The sequence below is a fragment of the Heptranchias perlo genome, chromosome 24, assembly GCF_035084215.1.
Source record: "Heptranchias perlo isolate sHepPer1 chromosome 24, sHepPer1.hap1, whole genome shotgun sequence".
Classification (NCBI taxonomy): Eukaryota; Metazoa; Chordata; class Chondrichthyes; order Hexanchiformes; family Hexanchidae; genus Heptranchias; species Heptranchias perlo.
In genome coordinates, this window is record NC_090348.1 from 20,687,139 (window position 1) to 20,705,266 (window position 18,128).

Below are 18,128 nucleotides of genomic sequence, written 5' to 3' on the forward strand. Positions count from 1 at the left end.
AAATTTGAAAGCCCCAACCTCTCTGAAAAGTTTGGACTTGCAGTTGATATTTTTCAAAGTACTATCACTCTATGCATGCAATTCCCTTGATACCCCAGTCTGAGCATGTGCAGTATTTCCCAGCATGCATCAGCATAACTCTCACTGTAATTGCCAGGATGTGTGCATTTATGTTCTAACAGGATTTCCTAGTTCCTTAATTTTTCTAAATGATTTGAAAACCAGCTGGAGAATGAATTTTTAACTGCATTACATGGCAGTATAAAGTCTCATATTTAAACTATTGTTAGTTTTTTTTACTGCTAGTAATTTTTACTGCGGAGAAGAAACAAATGTGATCTGAACTTTTGTACTTTCTTTGTTTTGAATTGTACATATAAAGCAATCATTGTTTACATAGAATATTACTTTAGGGAATGGCATCTACTCCTTTGTACCTGATGTATATTGGAATTCTATAAACTATTTGGCCATGCTGCTTCATTTTAAACATTGCTGTTTCCTTTCCGTTCTTGGTCAGATTCTTGGAAAACTACTGGAAGTGCCTATATTACAGCTTCGCCTGTGATTTGAAACCACTCTATTTTTGTAGTAAAAGTTATGGTCAATATTTATTGACAATCACCGACTTAGTCTCATCAGTGCTGAAGATAACCGCTCATTGTCCAATTTTGTGTGTATTTGCTAGCAGTGATTCATTTCCTGCATGTCTTTCAGATGGAGAGGCAATCAATCAGTAGGGATAGTGTAATCATCAAAGAGAATAGGATCACTTTTAAAATCCACCAGGTGAATGAGTTGCGATGTCCCTGACTACTCATGCACAGGTGATGAAAGTGTTTGTATCCTGGGGGTTATTTCACGAGTACATGGTCATGATGGGGAACTTCACCCGCTGGCAGTGAATATTGGAAATCACAAGCTCAACTGCCCACTATTTTCTGATGTGCACTAGGAGCGTGTGAGGCTTCCCGCTGTAAGCATGTACTGCAACAGTTTCCTTCCTCCACTGCCCCCCCACTTCCCTCATACTGAAATTGTGTATCTAGTTTGGGAGTTTGCTGCAAAAAGCCAGTGAGTCAATAACTTCATGTTCTGACATTGAGCGAATGACTCCATTGCAAGGCTGTGGCATTGACAATGTTGCAAGCTAAATGATTTTGCTTTGCAGATGTACATCTTATGATAGATTTATTACTTGTTAATAGTCAATATAAATCTCTGGAAAATCTAGTTTGAGCATCTCACTGTGTGGAATGAAAGATTAATGAAGAACTTAGTCTGAGTCTAGGGCACAAAAAAGATCTCAGCAATCCATTCTCATTGTACCATGCTGATGCTAAAGCCTAGATTTTCCAATTGGTATTTTAATGCCACATTAATGCATTCATTTTAAACTGGTTAATGCTGGTATTAAAATAACACTAATCGGAAAATCCAGGCTTCAGTTCTGTCAGTTTCACCTACTCTTGCTGGATCCAAGTCTTTTCATCTGGTTAAAAACTATTCAACAGTGATTGAAACCGAGATAGCACTTTATAGTAACAAAGAAACAAAATCCCCAAATAGGGAGGTGGAATGACAGTGTGTGGGGGAAAAATTATAAAGTAGATAATTAAAAATGAGATTAACTTGCATTGCTGCACAGCTGAAACCTTACAGTACATCTTCATAAAGACAAAAACAGAAAATGCTGATCAGGAAGTTAGGGTTAACTTTTCAAGTTGACTAAGGATCCTAAGGCCTCAAATATTAACCCTACCTTCCTCTCGCCACAGATGCTGCCTAACTGCTGTTTCCAGCATCTGCAATATTTTGCTTTTTATCTTCATAAAGGTACCATTTGAGGGTAAATTTACTGATCCTATACTCTCAACAGGCAGCCATGCTCAAAGGGTTGGAGCCTTAAGGGGAGTGTGGGATCAGTGAATTTGCTATTTAATCTCTAACCAGACCTAACTCTGAACAGTAATAAAAAGAACCTACAAAAGCAATTAACGTGTTTGAGTGGCCCAAAAATGTATCTCCCTGCTTGTCTTGTGCTAAAAACCAAACTAATGCACAGCACTTAAGAGATTAAGAGCAATAGAAAACAGAATTTCCATGCTGATGCTCAAGCAACTTCTCACAAATCAGGAGCTGGTAGTTTGAAGCTGTTGTACTCAAGCCGAATAAGCTGGTTGATTTGTGAGAATTTCCTGTTGTGGGTTCCAGACATCCACATATCAAAACTGAAGTGTTTAAAGACCAGAAGAGATTCTTTTGCACATAACTTGCTGTAGCAAAAATATGCTAATACATTTTGTTTTTATTTTGTATCTTGTGTCATAATACATTACTGGAATTAACCTTTAAGAAGGATGAACTGTATAGTAAACAATCACTTTTTAAAAATTTTGAATTACCATGACATTAACCTCCAATCTCTCACATTGAAAACCTACTGATTAATTTTACTTCTGCTTAGGACTTTTTTTTAACCTTTTTACATCGAAGAATTATGTGTTTGATTGCTTACTGTGAACATTTACTACCGGATTAGAAAGTGCAAAATTATTAACTCATAATGTCATTCACTGTGGTTGTTGTGTATTGACTCAAACAAATTTTGTAACTTATCTAATATTGTAAAAAATAATAGCTTGAATTGCAAACAAGTAAATTCATTTTCACTGAGTTTTACAATGTGAATATCCACACTGCATTTTAAAGCCTATTGCCATCAGAGAAAAGATATTTGGGAAGATTTTGCATTTCAGGAAGAAGAGCATCATGTCATTTTCATCATAGTGGTGCCATGCACAGGTGACACGATAATGGATTTTCATAGAATATGTGTTTTTGTGTTGTACACTTGTGAACAAAGGTTTTCCAAATACTTTTCTAATGAGGGGAGTAGGTAAGCTGGCTGACAGTGCTCCTGACACCAATTCCCAGCTGAAGGCAAAGAACATCAAGACTGAGTCATGGCCAAACCAAAATATTGTGCCTACCCTCGTAGAAGTGAGATCCCATTGGATCAAGGCAGGATAAGTCACATTCGATGCAAACTTTCCCCTGCTCTGGAAAGGAAAAAATGAAAAGGTGGATCAAATCGTGAAACATGGGATTAATTGTTTTATCAATTCTCAGACTATTGATCATAAACTGCCTCAGACAGCTGGTCAATTGATTGCCTAACAGCCTCACATTATCGAGTTCGAGACAGCTTTGGGTCACAACCATCAAAGTATCCAAAGGATCTCATCACAGGTCTTCAATACAGGCTGTGGCCCCTAATCACCCCATTAGCCTGGCTCGCAAGCCTGGGTACTAAGGGGGGGTATTTTTCTCTGATACCACCCAAAAGCAGGCAAGATTGCAGCGGAAACGGTGGGAAAATGAGGTGGTGAAGCTTACTGTTGTCTCACCACTCCGACCAGGGTTTTTATTTCCCTGCCCCCAAAGGGATTGCTGCCTCCTCCGACCCTGTTCACCACACGCAAATTCTGGCAGAGGGGACCAGTCTTGGGATTTTCCTTCTTTCTGTCCATGTTACTGCCACTTCCACTTTCCAGGGCTGCCATGGGGAAAGTGGTGGTGTGTCCAGAAAAACTGCCCTGAGATGTCCCCATGGTGAGAACGGGCTTTGTAGCAGCCTCCTCCCCCTCCATTCTGTCCTCACTGACTTGTCTGTATCATAGTAGGTACAGCACAGGAGGAGGCCATTCAGCCCATCGTGCCTGTGCCGACTCTTTGAAAGAGCTATCCAATTCGTCTCACTCCCCTGCTCTTTCCCCATAGCCCTGTACATTTTCTCCCTTCAAGTATCTATCCAATTCCCTTTTGAAAGTTACTATTGAATCTGCTTCCACCGCCCTTTCAGATATTGTATTCTAGATCATCACAACTTGTTGCATGAAAAAATGTTTCCCCATGTCACCTCTGGCTCTTTTGCCGAACGTCTTAAATCAGTGTCCTTCTGCCACTGGAAACAGTTTCTCCTTATTCACTCTATCCAAACCGTTCATGATTTTGAACATCTCTATCAAATCTCCCCTTAACCTTCTCTGTTCTAAGGAGAACAACCCCAGCTTCTCCAGTCTCTCCACATAACTGAAGTCCCTCATCCCTGGCACCATTCTAGTAAATCTCTTCTGCACCCTCTCTAAGGCCTTGACATCCTTCCTAAAGTATGGTGTCCAGAATTAAACACAATACTCCAGCTGAGGCCTAACCAGTGTTTTATAAAGGTTTAACATAACTTCCTTGCTTTTGTACTCTCTGCCTCTAATAATAAAGCCCAGGATCCCATATGTTTTTTTAACAGCCTTCTCAACTTATCCTGCCACCTTCAAAGATTTGTGTATGTGCACCCATAGGTCTCTCTGTTCCTGCACTCTCTGTTCCTGCACCCCCTTTAAAATTGTATCATTTAGTTTATATTGCCTTTCCTCATTCTTCCTACCAATATGCACCACTTCACACTTCTTTGCATTAAATTTCATCTGCCTTGTGTCTGCCCATTTCACCAGTCTGCCTATGTCCTGATGAAGTCTGTAACCACATTGTTTACTACATTTCTGAATTTTGTGCCATCTGCAAACTTTAAAATTATACCCTCTAAACCAAAATTCAGGACATTTATATCAAAAAGAGCAGTGGTCCTAATACCGACCCCTGGGGAACACCATTGTATACTTCCATCCAGTCTGAAAAACAACCATTCACCACTACTCTCTGCTTTCTGTCCATTAGCCAATTTTGTATCCATGCTGCCACTGTCCCTTTTAATCCCATGGGCTTTAATTTTGCTAATAAGTCTATTATGTGGTACTTTATCAAATGCCTTTTGAAAGTCCACATACACAACATCAACTGCACTTACCTCATCAACCCTCTCCGTTGCTGTTCAAGGCTTCAATCTCTGCCGAGGCCTTCAGTGGTTCTTGGTTTCTGACCTTAAGGTCACTTCCGCCCCATTAAGGTTACTTGCTGCATCATCTGGCATTACAGTGGTGACTCTGCTGTAGCCCCACCAAAGTTTCCTCTTTTGCACTGGCGGGCTCCACCTTGATAGCTGGATTCCCGCCAGGAGTCCAATTTGTGTACTTAATGATCCCCGACACAGGAAAATAGGTTGTGGCTGGGGCAGATAGAGGGGTGGCCGTAAGTCCTGCTTCACCAGAACTCTGCCCTGAAGTGTCCTGACAGGTCCACCTTCACTCGTTAAGCCCCCACTCAAAGGACTTCTGTAGCTATGGATTCGCTTTCTCGGTTATTTGTCCATGTAACTTGAGGCTTTCCTCTGTGTCCGCTGCGTGCGCATATTGGTTGGCGCTCTGCAACTGAACTCTGCCTGTCCTTTTTTATCAGCCTCATGGTCAGGCTCTGCTCAATAGCCATCCCTTCACCTCAAGCTTCTGTCAGCCCACTAACATTGCTGTCTGGAAATATGCTCTCTTGAGTCCACCATCTCACCTCACCCCATCTATAAAGTGCGTTAAGACATTTTTTGATGTTAAAGGCATTATATAAATGCAAGTTTGTTGTTGAACGTGAGAGTCAGAATGCCTTGCTTTCAACTTCTCTCCAGCACATCGTCTAGGTTGATACTTTAATGTTGGAGTGAGAAAGTCGGAGATGCCATTATTGCATGAAACATTAAACTAATGCCCATCTGTCTGTTCAGGTGGATGTAAAAGATTCCATAGCACTGTTCGAAGAAGAGTAAAGAGTTCTCCTGGTGTCCTGGCCAGTATTTATTCCTCAACCAAAACCACTAAAATGGGTTATCTCATTTACTATTTGTTGGATCTTGTGTGCAAATTTGCTGCTGTGTTTGCCTACATAACATTGATTGCACTTCAAAAGTAATTTATTGGCTTTGAAGCACTTTTGGGGCTTCTTGAGGATGTGAAAGGTGCTATATAAATGCAAGTTCTTTGTTTCTTCTTGAAGACCATGCATCCTTAAAATGACTAGTTTACTGTTAATGAGAGCTGGAAGGACTTTGCTAAAGCATTCATATTTGTCTTTCTGCATGTGCATCATCATGGCTGTAATTGAGCTTAGATAAAGTTATCTAAGTGGATAAATTTTGGTGAACTGTACTGAAGTATGATCTAATATAATGTCTCCCTTCTGCTCTCCGAGTCAAAATACATTATTAGAATTTTAACCTTGCATTTTAAATTGATAATTTGTCTCCAAGTAAATTAGATCATTAGCTTAGCAGCAGGAAAAGATTAATTATGACTCTATGGCCCTAACATGATGTCACACCATTAACCTCATCGTATACATCCTATAAAAGTGTTATCAATTTCATTGGTTGCAAAAAATACTTACTAGAGTAAGGAAGCTACATTTCTAATGTGTAATGCAATATTTTATACTTCAGTAGAAAGTTTTAGAGAACCGAATTGAAGGAGCCCAAAGAATGTACAATTGTACCAGTACAAAATACGGAATAATTATTTTTTATAAAATGGATTACTCCTTCAAATATTTTTGAACTGTTTGAATTCTTTTTTAATGCTGTAGTCCTGGGGAAACTGAATTGTTGCTTTGCCACAACCTGCTTCCTTGTTAAATAACCAGCATAGAATGTCATTAAATGATTGCAATTTGTAATTTTTGATCTGCCAAATTAGTTAACACTGCAGTAAGATTTTTATTGCTCTTAAAAGGCATAATACCAGTTTTGTACTTTCTGATAACGTGAATTTTGAAATCTTCTAGAAAAACGTGGTCGAACATTCTACTCCAAGATTCAAAAATGGTTCTTTGAGAAGTTTTCAGAGTACATTGAAGATTTCCAATTCCAACAAGAGGAAAACCCTGTAGAAACTGAAGAACCACTTAGTGCTAAACGGTAGGAGAACTAACTTTTTGGTAGTTCATTATATATTCAAAGACAAATAGTACCAAGTATAAGTCCAGTGAGATGGTATGGTCCTCTTCAGTTACTATGATGTAGTGGCATTCTAGCTTTTATAGATTCCTTGGTAACGGTTTTCATTTTACTATGGTGTGGAAATCTGCTGAATATTTTGGCAGAACCAATTTTTCATGGTCCAAATGGCAACTGAAAATGTAATGTGAGATAGTATAAATGTTATTTGTTCCATTAGTGTTGCTATAGGCCAGCTGTTTTCAAACTTTTCTGTTTCGGGAGGGGGGTTCCACTGCAGATATTGACACACTCCTGCAAACCCTGTATATAACTTCCTAAATATCAAAAGGAAAACCATGCTATCATTGCAGAAAATGTTTTATATTAGCATACAGAAACAGAAGTAACATAAAATGCTATTAAGTGATCAGATGATACACCAGCAGATATCTGATCTCATGAGCCCTCTGGAACCTCCTTGTGGACTAACTGTGGTCCAAGACACCCATTTTGCAGGTTTTTTTAAAAATTCGTTCATGGGATGTGGACGTCACTGGCAAGGCCAGCATTTGTTGCCCATCCCTAATTGCCCTTGAGAAGTTGGTGGTGAGCCGCCTTCTTGAATCACTGCAGTCTGTGTAGTGAAGGTTCTCCCACAGTGCTGTTAGGTCGGGAGTTCCAGGATTTTGACCCAGCGACGACAAAGGAACAGCGGTGTATTTCCAAGTCGGGATGGTGTGTGACCTGGAGGGGAACGTGCAGGTGGTGTTGTTCCCATGTGCTTGCTGCCCATGTCCTTCTAGGTGGTAGAGATGGCGGGTTTGGGCGATGCTATTGAAGAAGCCTTGCCGAGTTGCTGTAGTGCATCCTGTAGATGGTACACATTGCAGCCATGGTGCGCCAGTGGTGACTGGAGTGAATGTTTAGGGTGGTGGATGGGGTGCCAGTCAAGCTGGCTGCTTTGTCCTGGATATTGTCAAGTTTGAGTGTTGTTGGAGCTGCACTCATCCAGGCAAGTGGAGAGTATTCCATCACACTCCTTGTGCCTTGTGCCTTGTAGATGGTGGAAAGGCTTTGAGGAGTCGCTGCACGATACCCAGCCTCTGACCTGCTCTTGTAGCCACTGTATTTTATGTGGCTGATCCAGTTAAGTTTCTGGTCAATGGTGACCTCCAGAATGTTGATGGTGGGGGATTCGGCGACGGTAATGCCGTTGAATGTCAAGGGGAGGTGATTAGACTCCCTCTTGTTGGAGATGGTCATTGTCTGGCGCGAATGTTACTTGCCACTTATCAGCCCAAGCCTGGATGTTGTCCAGGTCTTGCTGCATGCGGGCATGGACTGCTTCATTATCTGAGGGGTTGCGAATGAAACTGAACATTGTGCAATCATCAGCGAACATCCCTATTTCTGACCTTATGATGGAGGGAAGGTCATTGATGAAGCAGCTAAAGATGGTTGGGCCTAGGACACTGCCCTGAGGAACTCCTGCAGCAATGTCCTGGGACTGAGAAGATTGGCCTCCAACAACCACTGCCATCTTCCTTTGTGCTAGGTCGGACTCCAGCCACTGGAGAATTTTCCCCCTGATTCCCATTGACTTCAACTTTACTGGGGCTCCTTGGTGCCACACTCGGTCAAATGCTGCCTTGATGTCGAGGGCAGTCACTCTCACCTCACCTCACCTCTGGAATTCAGCTCCCTTGTCCATACTTGGACCAAGCTGTAATGAAGTTAGACATCAGTCGTTGGCTAATTGTATAACTGACCACATTTCCCTCTTTTGGACCTGCAGCTTACAGAAAGTTCAGAAATTGTAATCACTTTGGAACCCTTCATTGAGATTTCTGACTACTTTTGCCGAACTGGATCTGTCACTTTTTTCAAAAACAGGAAGTGTAGTGTGGTGCAGTATTTAGTGTCTTACCTTAATTACAAGAGGTTTGAACCATTAAAGGCTTGCTTTTATCTATTCAGTAAAATTGGGTCAGCTGTTTGCTGCAATATTAGATTTTAGGACCTCTCATTTGGTAGTAACTGTTCTGCCCTGTTGATTTTATTGTACATCCGTACAAATAACAAAATATTTGTGAATGTTGAGATGTGACATTGGAACTGGAGCTAGGTGAGTTTGGTGAACCTGAGGAGCAGTTGGTTACTTATTTTAAGTCCTTTACTTTTTCTTTGAGCCCTTGGATCAACCCGCAAGACTATCTCAGACCTTCTTGGTCTTGCAACTTTAATTAGAATTCTTAAGCTCGAAACAATCAATAAGTCTAACATTCTGAGTCATGCTCACTGAAGTCAGCGTACTTTCTAGTTGTGTTTTTACAGTAAAACTGAAAGCAAAACCAAATCTTACTTTTTTAACCAACTTTTTATATATTTGCATTATTATTGTGATGCATGCCAGTTGCAGAAATATATGCAACGTCTATTGGCACAGATGGTTACATCTCCACCTCACTTGTTTATCTTTTATGTGTTTTGGCCTATCAACCAATGGGGAAGGATAAGGGAGAGAAAATTACTAGAATGATGACCCTATGGAAATTTTACTCTGAAAATCTGCGAGAATTAAGTGGGATGTCCCTTTATGCCCCCTTATTTCCCCACTGCTTGAAAGTCCTTGCCACAGACCAATCCTCAATTCTTGGTCAACCAGAGTGCATATATAAGGTTATATTTTCCTTGGTGAGGCTCCTGGTGCAGAGAGTGTATCGAAGAAATTGGATGCAAAGATTAGCATGGCTGATTCAAGGTGCTCCTAATTTTCTAGTCATTAGATTGGGGACATTGCAAACTGAGCACATTGTTCTCTTGCCTGATTCGCCTATCTATGTTCTCATCGAAGGAGGGTCCACACTGGGGGCCTTACCATGCAAAATTCTTTCCAAAATACTTATTATGGAAGTGTTAGTTCAATATTTAATTTGAAGAGCACTTCCCACAACTATATCATTTATAGTTGAAGAGAAGACTTGGAAACGTATTATCTTAGCCCAGAAGATTTTGAGTCAGATACCCTTGTTACTAAATATTATTACATATTACTAAAACTGTTGTAGGACAAGGGCCAGAGAAAGATTGCTGGGACATGGAACAGCCTGCAATTGCTCCTTGGGATACTGATATGTGAATGCTGAACCTGCACATCTGAAGGTCCCCTTTGCTATTTTAGTGGAAGAATTGACACATTTAAAATTCAAAATCATGAAGGGTCTAAACAGAGCAGATAGAGAGAAACTGTTCCCATTGGCGGAAGGGTCAAGAACCAGAGGGCACAGATTTAAGGTGTTTGGCAAAAGAACCAAAGGAATTATGAGGAAAAACTTTTTTACACACCGAGTGGTTAGGATCTGGAATGCACTGCCCGAGGGAGTGGTGGAGGCAGATTCAATCATGGCCTTCAAAAGGGAACTGAATACGTACTTGAAATGAAAAAATGTGCAGGGCTACGGGGATAGGGCGGGGGAGTGGGACTATCTGGATTGCTCGTGCATAGAGCCATTACAGATTTGATGGGCTGAATGGCCTCCTTCCGTGCTGTTACCTTTCTATGATTCTAAACATGCTAACACCTCTGCTAAAATAGGGGAGAGAGGAATTTCAGTTGAATGCATTACAAGTTTGTATGTTAATATCCCATTTTTGGGCCAAATTTTTTCATAACTCAGCATTCTGACTCTCTTGTCCTATAACATCAGGCTGAGGTATTTCTAATAATGTAAGGCTCTGGGCTAAAGTAATATGTTTCAACTCGAGTCTCATCTAATGTTGCTCCAAGTGGCACCTCAGAAGACTGGCCTTAAATGTCTTCTGGTTGTCATTAATCTTGGGATAATCCCTTTCTTTGTCGTAGTTTCGGCATGTTGAGTCAGTAAGCTGTAATTTACTTGACTCTTTTATTTTGGACTGCAGTTTTCCAGCATCTGACGAAGTTCTAAGAAAGGAATTTGGATTATTGGTCATTGCTTCAGCTCAGGCTGACATACATAGTTTGAAAGCACCATAGGGGTTATCAAAGCTATTCTCACTTTTCACTCTAGAAAGTATCTCTGTTGATGTTGAGACTTCAAACCACACAAAAAATGGATTAGTTGTTACAAGGACTTTCCATACATAGCTAATGTTTTTTTAAAATCCCAATTTAAGAGAATAATATGGTATGCTTCATAAATCTGCATTTTGTCTTTACACAGGGACTCTGCTAATCTTCTCGTAGTCCTAGTGTTAATATGTGCTACTAAAACAAGCACACGGTACATGTCGTATTGAATCCTTGATGAAAGAAGTTGTCTCTCCCTGTAGATATGAAATATTCAGCATCTTATGTAGCTGTGTTGACCCAACCTCTACAAACTTTGGTTTTATTCTTTACTTCAGAAGAATAATTGGTTTTAATTTCAGCTATTACCTCACTGCAGCTTTTGTCATCAATTCTGGATGACGTCGTTAAACTACAAAAATAGAACAAAGTTGAAGTTTTGATGAAGTTTCCTACTCTAACGTTAACCTGTCTTTCAGATGCTGATTGAATGCACATCCATTTCCATCATTTTCTGCGTTAATTAAATGTTGTTCCATTATGTCACAAACAGCTAATGTAAATCATACATTCTATTAAATATAAAGAAATAGATCCTCCGCTTTCAAAAGCCCCCAAGATTTCTAGACAGAATACTTCAGTTTGCAATATTTCTGTACATTAATATAAACATATAAGAATTCTTCAATAAAATTAAATGTAGAACAACCAATTCACCATATATTTCACCTAGTTTTACAAATATTAATTTTATTTCCAATATACATACAGATATACTCATTTAATGGTCCTCACGTAGGAAAAGAGGCAATTCTTTTAGTTTTACTGATGTTTTGGTAAATATTTTGAAAGTGCAAATCCTAAAATTAAGGCAATCTGTTCTTACTATTTTGGAGTGTTAGGGTTAGGTAAATATGAAAGTGCAGTTGAATAAAATTCACTTACAATTCAAAGATGCTCATTTCTGTTAAAGTGGTCAGATGAGATTTAGAATGATTCATGTACAGCTGTTCACATTTGTAGTTTAACAATCTTTCTGTTTTCAATTTGTGTTTAAAACTGGAAATCTAAGTTTTCCAGCTCATTATTGATGCAGTTTTTCACTTTGCTCCCAGGGGACCATGGGTCCAATTTACCTCATGTGCTCATTGCTTTAGAACATTAGCAACAGTGTAAAGATGAAATCCTTATTGGAGAAATTTACTCCAATATTTTCTTGGAAAATTCAACTCCCTCCTAAAAGAGGTGTTGACTGCATTAAGAAAACTAATTTGTAAATTGAGCTGTATGCAAATAATCTGAGTAGTTGCAGAATGTTTTTCTTGTTGCTGCTTCTTACAAAGCAGTGTAACTCCCTATCTGTAAGAGGAGCTGCAGTTAGCCACAGGTGGTATCTCCATGCATGAGATACTTGCAGAATATATTGGTTTTGTGAAACAGCTGGAGGATAAATGAAACCATGATGAGTTGTTTTAATAATTAATGTGTTTTATTGTCTGAAGCCCTTGTGGAAGGGAATTAAACCATACAGAAAGGTTCAGACAACACTGATGATTGCCGGCTTTGAAAAAGCAAGTAGTGATGTTAGCCCATTCTTTTCAATGAGTATCCTTCCCTAAGTCCTAGAGTATTCAATTTTTAATATAAAACCAAGTTCAATACATGTGAATAGTGCAACTACCAACGCAAAGTTTGAAGTGTTTTGAGCAGTTGCTTCACAGGAGGTGAAAATATGAGTGACATCAAAGCCCTAACTTCTGGGTTAGTATCTAAAGATTTGTTTAGTTAATTTTGTATCTTTACAGTATGTCAAAGTGTAATGATTATGACTTTAATTAGTGTTTCATCAATTTGTATTTCTTTAGGTTAACTGAAAATATGAGAAGATTAAGTAAGTAACCTGTTCATATGTACATATTTATGATGTGGGGAGGAGAGAAAGGGTTTCTGTTTATATCATGTGTGAAAAGAGAGTGGAATTATTGGAATAATTGTTAGAAACTTGTATTTTTCATGTTGCACTTTTTTTGTAGAACATTACAATCCTTCATTTTTTAATACCTTTTATTAAAAGGTGATCTTTTTCTGACATCAAATTAACACCATTTAAATAAAAATGGTGTAGGGAGTTTGTAAGAGCAGATTTAATTTTGGAAAGAACAATGTAGAGCTGCAAAGTAACAAACAAGTAGTCATTTGAACTATGTTTCATTTATCCTTTTCCCCTCTCCCAACAAAAGATAATATGAATATCTGCAGTTGTTTTCAAAGTTCTTGAACATAATTGAAAATATTGCTTAAAATGTGCCCGTAGTAAAATATTCCGCTACTTTCGATCTTTGTTTAGAACAGCCTGTCAACATTTTCTGCATAGGCCTGAATTAAACAGGGTGGAGGGCAAGAAGAGAGAGGAGTATTCCAGTTTGCCTACATAGGTGACTGCATTTCAAAAACAATGAATTGATTGTGAAGCATTTTTAGATGTTATGAGGTGCCATAAAAGGCAAGTTCCTTCTATATTGCGCTTTTTGAATGGAACAGCTGTAAAATGTAATTTTAAGTGATTTATTGTAATGAAGGCTTGTTCTCAAACTGGCAAAAACCAGAACACGTGCATTGTTGTAGGTTCCTGTTCAGATTGCTCAGCGTCTAGCTGCAGTGCAATTCCAAGTCAGTCGTGGGTTCTAGAATGCATTACAAGATCAATGACATGTTTTGTGACTATGTACAGTTAACTTTCTTAAAATTAATATTTCTGGTTTAAACCAGAACTATTCTGGATTCTGAGCAACAAAAGTCAGTGTATTTTACAATAAAAGTTGTACTTGTCCACAAGGGGACGGGGAATTTTATTGATCTGAATATCTTTTTAATGAAAGGACACAGGATCACCTTTTTTCATTTACTTTCAGAGCGAGGTGCCAAACCAGTTACCAGTTTCTTAAAGAACCTGTCAGCCTTATCAAATTGGCACTCTGTATACACTTCAGTAATTGCCTTTATTGTAAGTAGTCATTGGTGTGGGTCTGTTTAGTATGATATTGTACATTTACACTGAGATAAACTGGGGTAGAATTTCCTTGGCGTTCCCCAATCTCCTGCCATAACTTCGGTGGAACACCTGGAGAAATGATGCAAACGGTTGTTTACGCCGTTTCTCTGAAGTTTCCACTGAAGCTACAGTGGGAGATGAGAGAACTATGGAAATTCCAGCAACTATCTTTGGAAGGTATTGGTATCATGATTATTTGTGTAGATTGAAGCTGCCTTATTTTCACTCTTGGTGAGATTTTTTGCTGAAAATCCTATTTTATCGCTGACAGCTGAGGAGATACTGGGCTGGATTTTACTCTTGAATTACTGACCATTTTGGAGTGGTAAATGGAGTAAAATGGGTCGTTTGAGCTACTACCTCAAATCCACTGCCAGAAAACTGCACCTGAATTATCCTCTCCCAAAAAAAGTGCCGGTTCCCTTTAAGACCTACCGGGTGCCCAGTCCACCTCATGTTGATGGAGTGTGGGGGACATGACTAAGTCCTCTGATCCATTTACCCCAATTTCTACCCCAAATAATTACTGCCACTATATAAGTAGCAGCAGGGGTTGCAGGAAGATATCCCAGAGGTGGATAGCACCGTGAGGAGGCCATTTTCTGTGCTGCTACTGGAGGTTGATATTATTTTGCCTGCATATCGATCTCTTTAGCTTCTTTGGAGGTTCACTCAGGACTTTAGCTATTAGTTTTATTCCGCTCTGCTCAGAATACTATTTTACATTGGTGACATGGATTCCCCAATGGGAATTCCTTTATTATATTTCCAGCACAGACACGATGGGCCGAATGGCCTCCTTCTGTGCCGTAAATTTCTATGATTATGTGCTATGAGTAGGAGGATGTGGACATGGAAGGGGCTAGATTGGAGGCTCTATATGTGAGGTCTCACCACAGAAAGTATCTTTTGCCAACACACACATACCCACTCACCAAGGTTTACAGACCAAGAAATTCTTTCTTAGACACTTCTGACCATCAGAGCCACAGAAGGCTACATTTTCCCTTTAGACTATTGGGGACATATGTCAACCACTGGCCAAAGAGCTGGAACCCCCATCCACAAGGAGAACAGCACTATCTATTACTCACTGCCCTAAATTCCTTTGTGACTGGCTCGCTGTCTTGAATTCCTGTGCATCTCCTGGGCCCAAAAATTAAATCTGACCAGCTGCCGACCAATAAATGGTGCTGCTACAGTACAGACTGGTGTTGGCATTGCTACTGATTTGGCTTGTCTTAGAGCAATTATTAATTCATAAAAATGCCAAATAAATGACACTATATTTTTAAAAAGAATCCTCAATACTCTGATATGTGTTGAGATCTGAATTTATTTAATAGCAGTGATTTATGAAATTATCAATCATGAATGTGATATTTTTAGTGTGTGTGTGTGTGTTCTGTAAATGGGTATTTGTGGACTGTTGCAAATGTGGACTCAATTCATGAGTGCTCAATGTTTTGCTAATATGGGAGGAGGAAGAAGAAGTCCCCGTTCTGCACTATTTGTAACACACTCTTGTTTTCCAGATCTACATGAATGCTGTATGGCATGGCTGGGCCATTCCTATGTTCTTATTTCTAGCCATTTTGAGGTTGTCTCTAAATTACCTCATAGCAAGGTATTAACATTTCATTGCTTTCCCATTGCCGTCTAAAATTAACAAAATCTATTGGCACGTTAATAATTTTTTATAATTGGAAAGTTTATGTTAAAGCTTGGGACAAAATAATAGCACAAACAGTGCTGTGGTCTAGAGTTAACAACTAGTTTATGCTAGAATAAAATGTTGCTCTGTGGAGTTTTGGAAGACTCGCACACTTGAACATAGGGTAAGCCTACAGTATCTATATACTTATGTTCCACCCACAAGATGAAGGTTTCTAAACAAGGTAATTTTTTTGAAATGATTTCAAGCTTTTTGCTGAATTGCAGACAAGCCCACGAGCATTACAGTAATGAACATATTCAGGCTTTCTTGGTTAAAATGAATAATAGTGGGAATGTCCTGGTAATGTGATGGTTAAGACACTTCCTCGAAGAAGAGCAGGAGAGTTCTTCCTGGTGTCCTGGTCAATATTTATCCCTCAACCAACACCTAAAGACAGATTATCTAGTCATTAGCACATTGCTGTTTGTGGGGTCTTGCTTTGCGCAAATTGGCTGCCACATTTCCTACATTACCAAAGTTACTACACTTAAGTACTTAATTGGCTGCAAAGCGCTTTGAGGTGTCCTGAGGTTGTGAAAGGCCCATAGTAACAAATACATATAAAATGAAGGAACTAGTACAACTTGTGAATAGCTTTATTGATCTTTGCCAAAGATCACATTTGCTTTCCCTGCAATATAAGTTCCTTTTGAAGCTTGACTGGATCAAAAGTAAGCATGTGTGTCAGGAGACAAATGATGCTGGGAGTAACAGCTGTGGGGATGTGATCTTTATTATCTCTGGGAGGAAGGGGCAGTTAGTGATTAATGTTAGCTCATCCTTCTAATCTGGCATGTCTTAATATCTAAGGCCTGTAGATTTTGTTTGGTAACTGTGCACTATTTCTGGCTTTGCAGGGGTTGGAGGATTCAGTGGAGCATTGTGCCTGAAGTATCAGACCCTGTGGTAATATTGCTGTTTCTTACATTTATTAACTTATTTACAAATGTTGCAGCATTTTGTGTGTGTAGATCAGTTGATGTCTAATTTTACATTGAATTTTACAGCACAGAAACATTTAGATTTAATTTTTGTTGCTTTCAGTCGGGGGTGGGGGGGGGGGGCTAAAAATAAAAAATTGGGGAACGCAACCCCAACCCGCCGCGTATGCGGCCACTGCCGTTTTTGCAGTGGCTGGTAGCGTGCCTTCCGAGTGTCCCTCCTTTGCGAGGCGGACCACTTCATTAACATATTTAATGCAACAAAGGTTCACTAGATTGATTACATGGATGTGAAGGTTGTCCTAATGAGATTGAGTAGAATGGGCCTAAATTCTCTGAAGTTTAGAAGAATGAGAGGTCATAAGACCATAAGAGATAGGAGCAGGAGTAGGCCATTTGGCCCTTCGAGCCTGCTCTGCCATTTAATGAGATCATGGCTGATCTGATTTTTACTTCAACACCACTTTCCCGCCCTTTCCCCATATCCTTTGACTCCCTTGCTGATCAAAAATTTGTCTAACTCAGCCTTGAATGTATTCAATGACTCAGCCTCCACAGCTTTTTGGGGTAAAGAATTCCAAAGATTCACGACCCTTTGGGAGAAGAAATTCCTCCTCGTTTCCGTCTTAAACGGGCCACCCCTTATTCTGAGACTATGCCCCCTCGTTTTAGATTCCCATATGAGGGGTAACATCCTCTCCGCATCTACCCTATCGAGTCCCCTCAGAATAGATAAATCTCCGGGACCTGATGAAATGTATCCCAGGACGTTATGGGAGGTTAGGGAGCAAATTGCGGGTCCCCTAGCAGAGATATTTGAATCATCGACAGCTACAGGTGAGGTGCCTGAAGATTGGAAGGTAGCAAATGTTGTGCCTTTGTTTAAGAAGGGCGGCAGGGAAAAGCCTGGGAACTACAGACCGGTGAGCCTGACATCTGTAGTGGGTAAGTTGTTAGAGGGTATTCTGAGAGACAGGATCTGCAGGCATTTGGAGAGGCAGGGACTGATTAGGAACAGTCAGCATGGTTTTGTGAGAGGAAAATCATGTCTCACGAATTTGATTGAGTTTTTTGAAGGGGTAACCAAGAAGATAGATGAGGGCTGTGCAGTAGACGTGGTCTACATGGACTTTAGCAAAGCCTTTGACAAGGTACCGCATGGTAGGTTGTTACATAAGGTTAAATCTCACTGGATCCAAGGTGAGGTAGCCAATTAAAAAAAAAAAAAGGGGCATAGATTTAAGGTGAGAGGGGAGAGATACAAAAGGGTCCAGAGGGGCAATTTTTTCACTCAAAAGGTGGCGAGTGTCTGGAACGAGCTGCCAGAGGCAGTAGCAGAGGCGGGTACAATTTTGTCTTTTACAAAGCATTTGGACAGTTACATGGGTAAGATGGGTATAGAGGGATATGGGCCAAGTGCAGGCAATTGGGACTAGCTTAGTGGTATAAACTGGGCGACATGGACATGTTGGGCCAAAGGGCCTGTTTCCATG

At 39.9% G+C, this 18,128-nt stretch overlaps 1 protein-coding gene and 1 non-coding gene across 4 annotated transcripts in view; one reads left to right on the forward strand and one right to left on the reverse strand.

Moving 5' to 3' along the window:
* The window catches only part of gramd4a (GRAM domain containing 4a), a 148,333-nt gene that overhangs the window by 94,395 nt on the left and 35,810 nt on the right, over positions 1 to 18,128 (forward strand). For 2 of the 3 annotated variants that reach the window (XM_068004894.1, XM_068004893.1), the window contains 6 exons: positions 5,672 to 5,770; positions 6,724 to 6,856; positions 12,791 to 12,816; positions 13,838 to 13,929; positions 15,513 to 15,604; positions 16,552 to 16,600. In XM_068004894.1, coding sequence (XP_067860995.1) covers positions 5,672 to 5,770; positions 6,724 to 6,856; positions 12,791 to 12,816; positions 13,838 to 13,929; positions 15,513 to 15,604; positions 16,552 to 16,600 — 491 coding nt within the window. The remainder of the gene's footprint in view (positions 1 to 5,671; positions 5,771 to 6,723; positions 6,857 to 12,790; positions 12,817 to 13,837; positions 13,930 to 15,512; positions 15,605 to 16,551; positions 16,601 to 18,128) is intronic. The other variant, XM_068004895.1, reaches the window with a different exon arrangement.
* Positions 11,035 to 11,136, reverse strand: LOC137341913 (U6 spliceosomal RNA). The gene has a single exon (XR_010967155.1). It is a non-coding gene; the product is annotated as a U6 spliceosomal RNA (small nuclear RNA).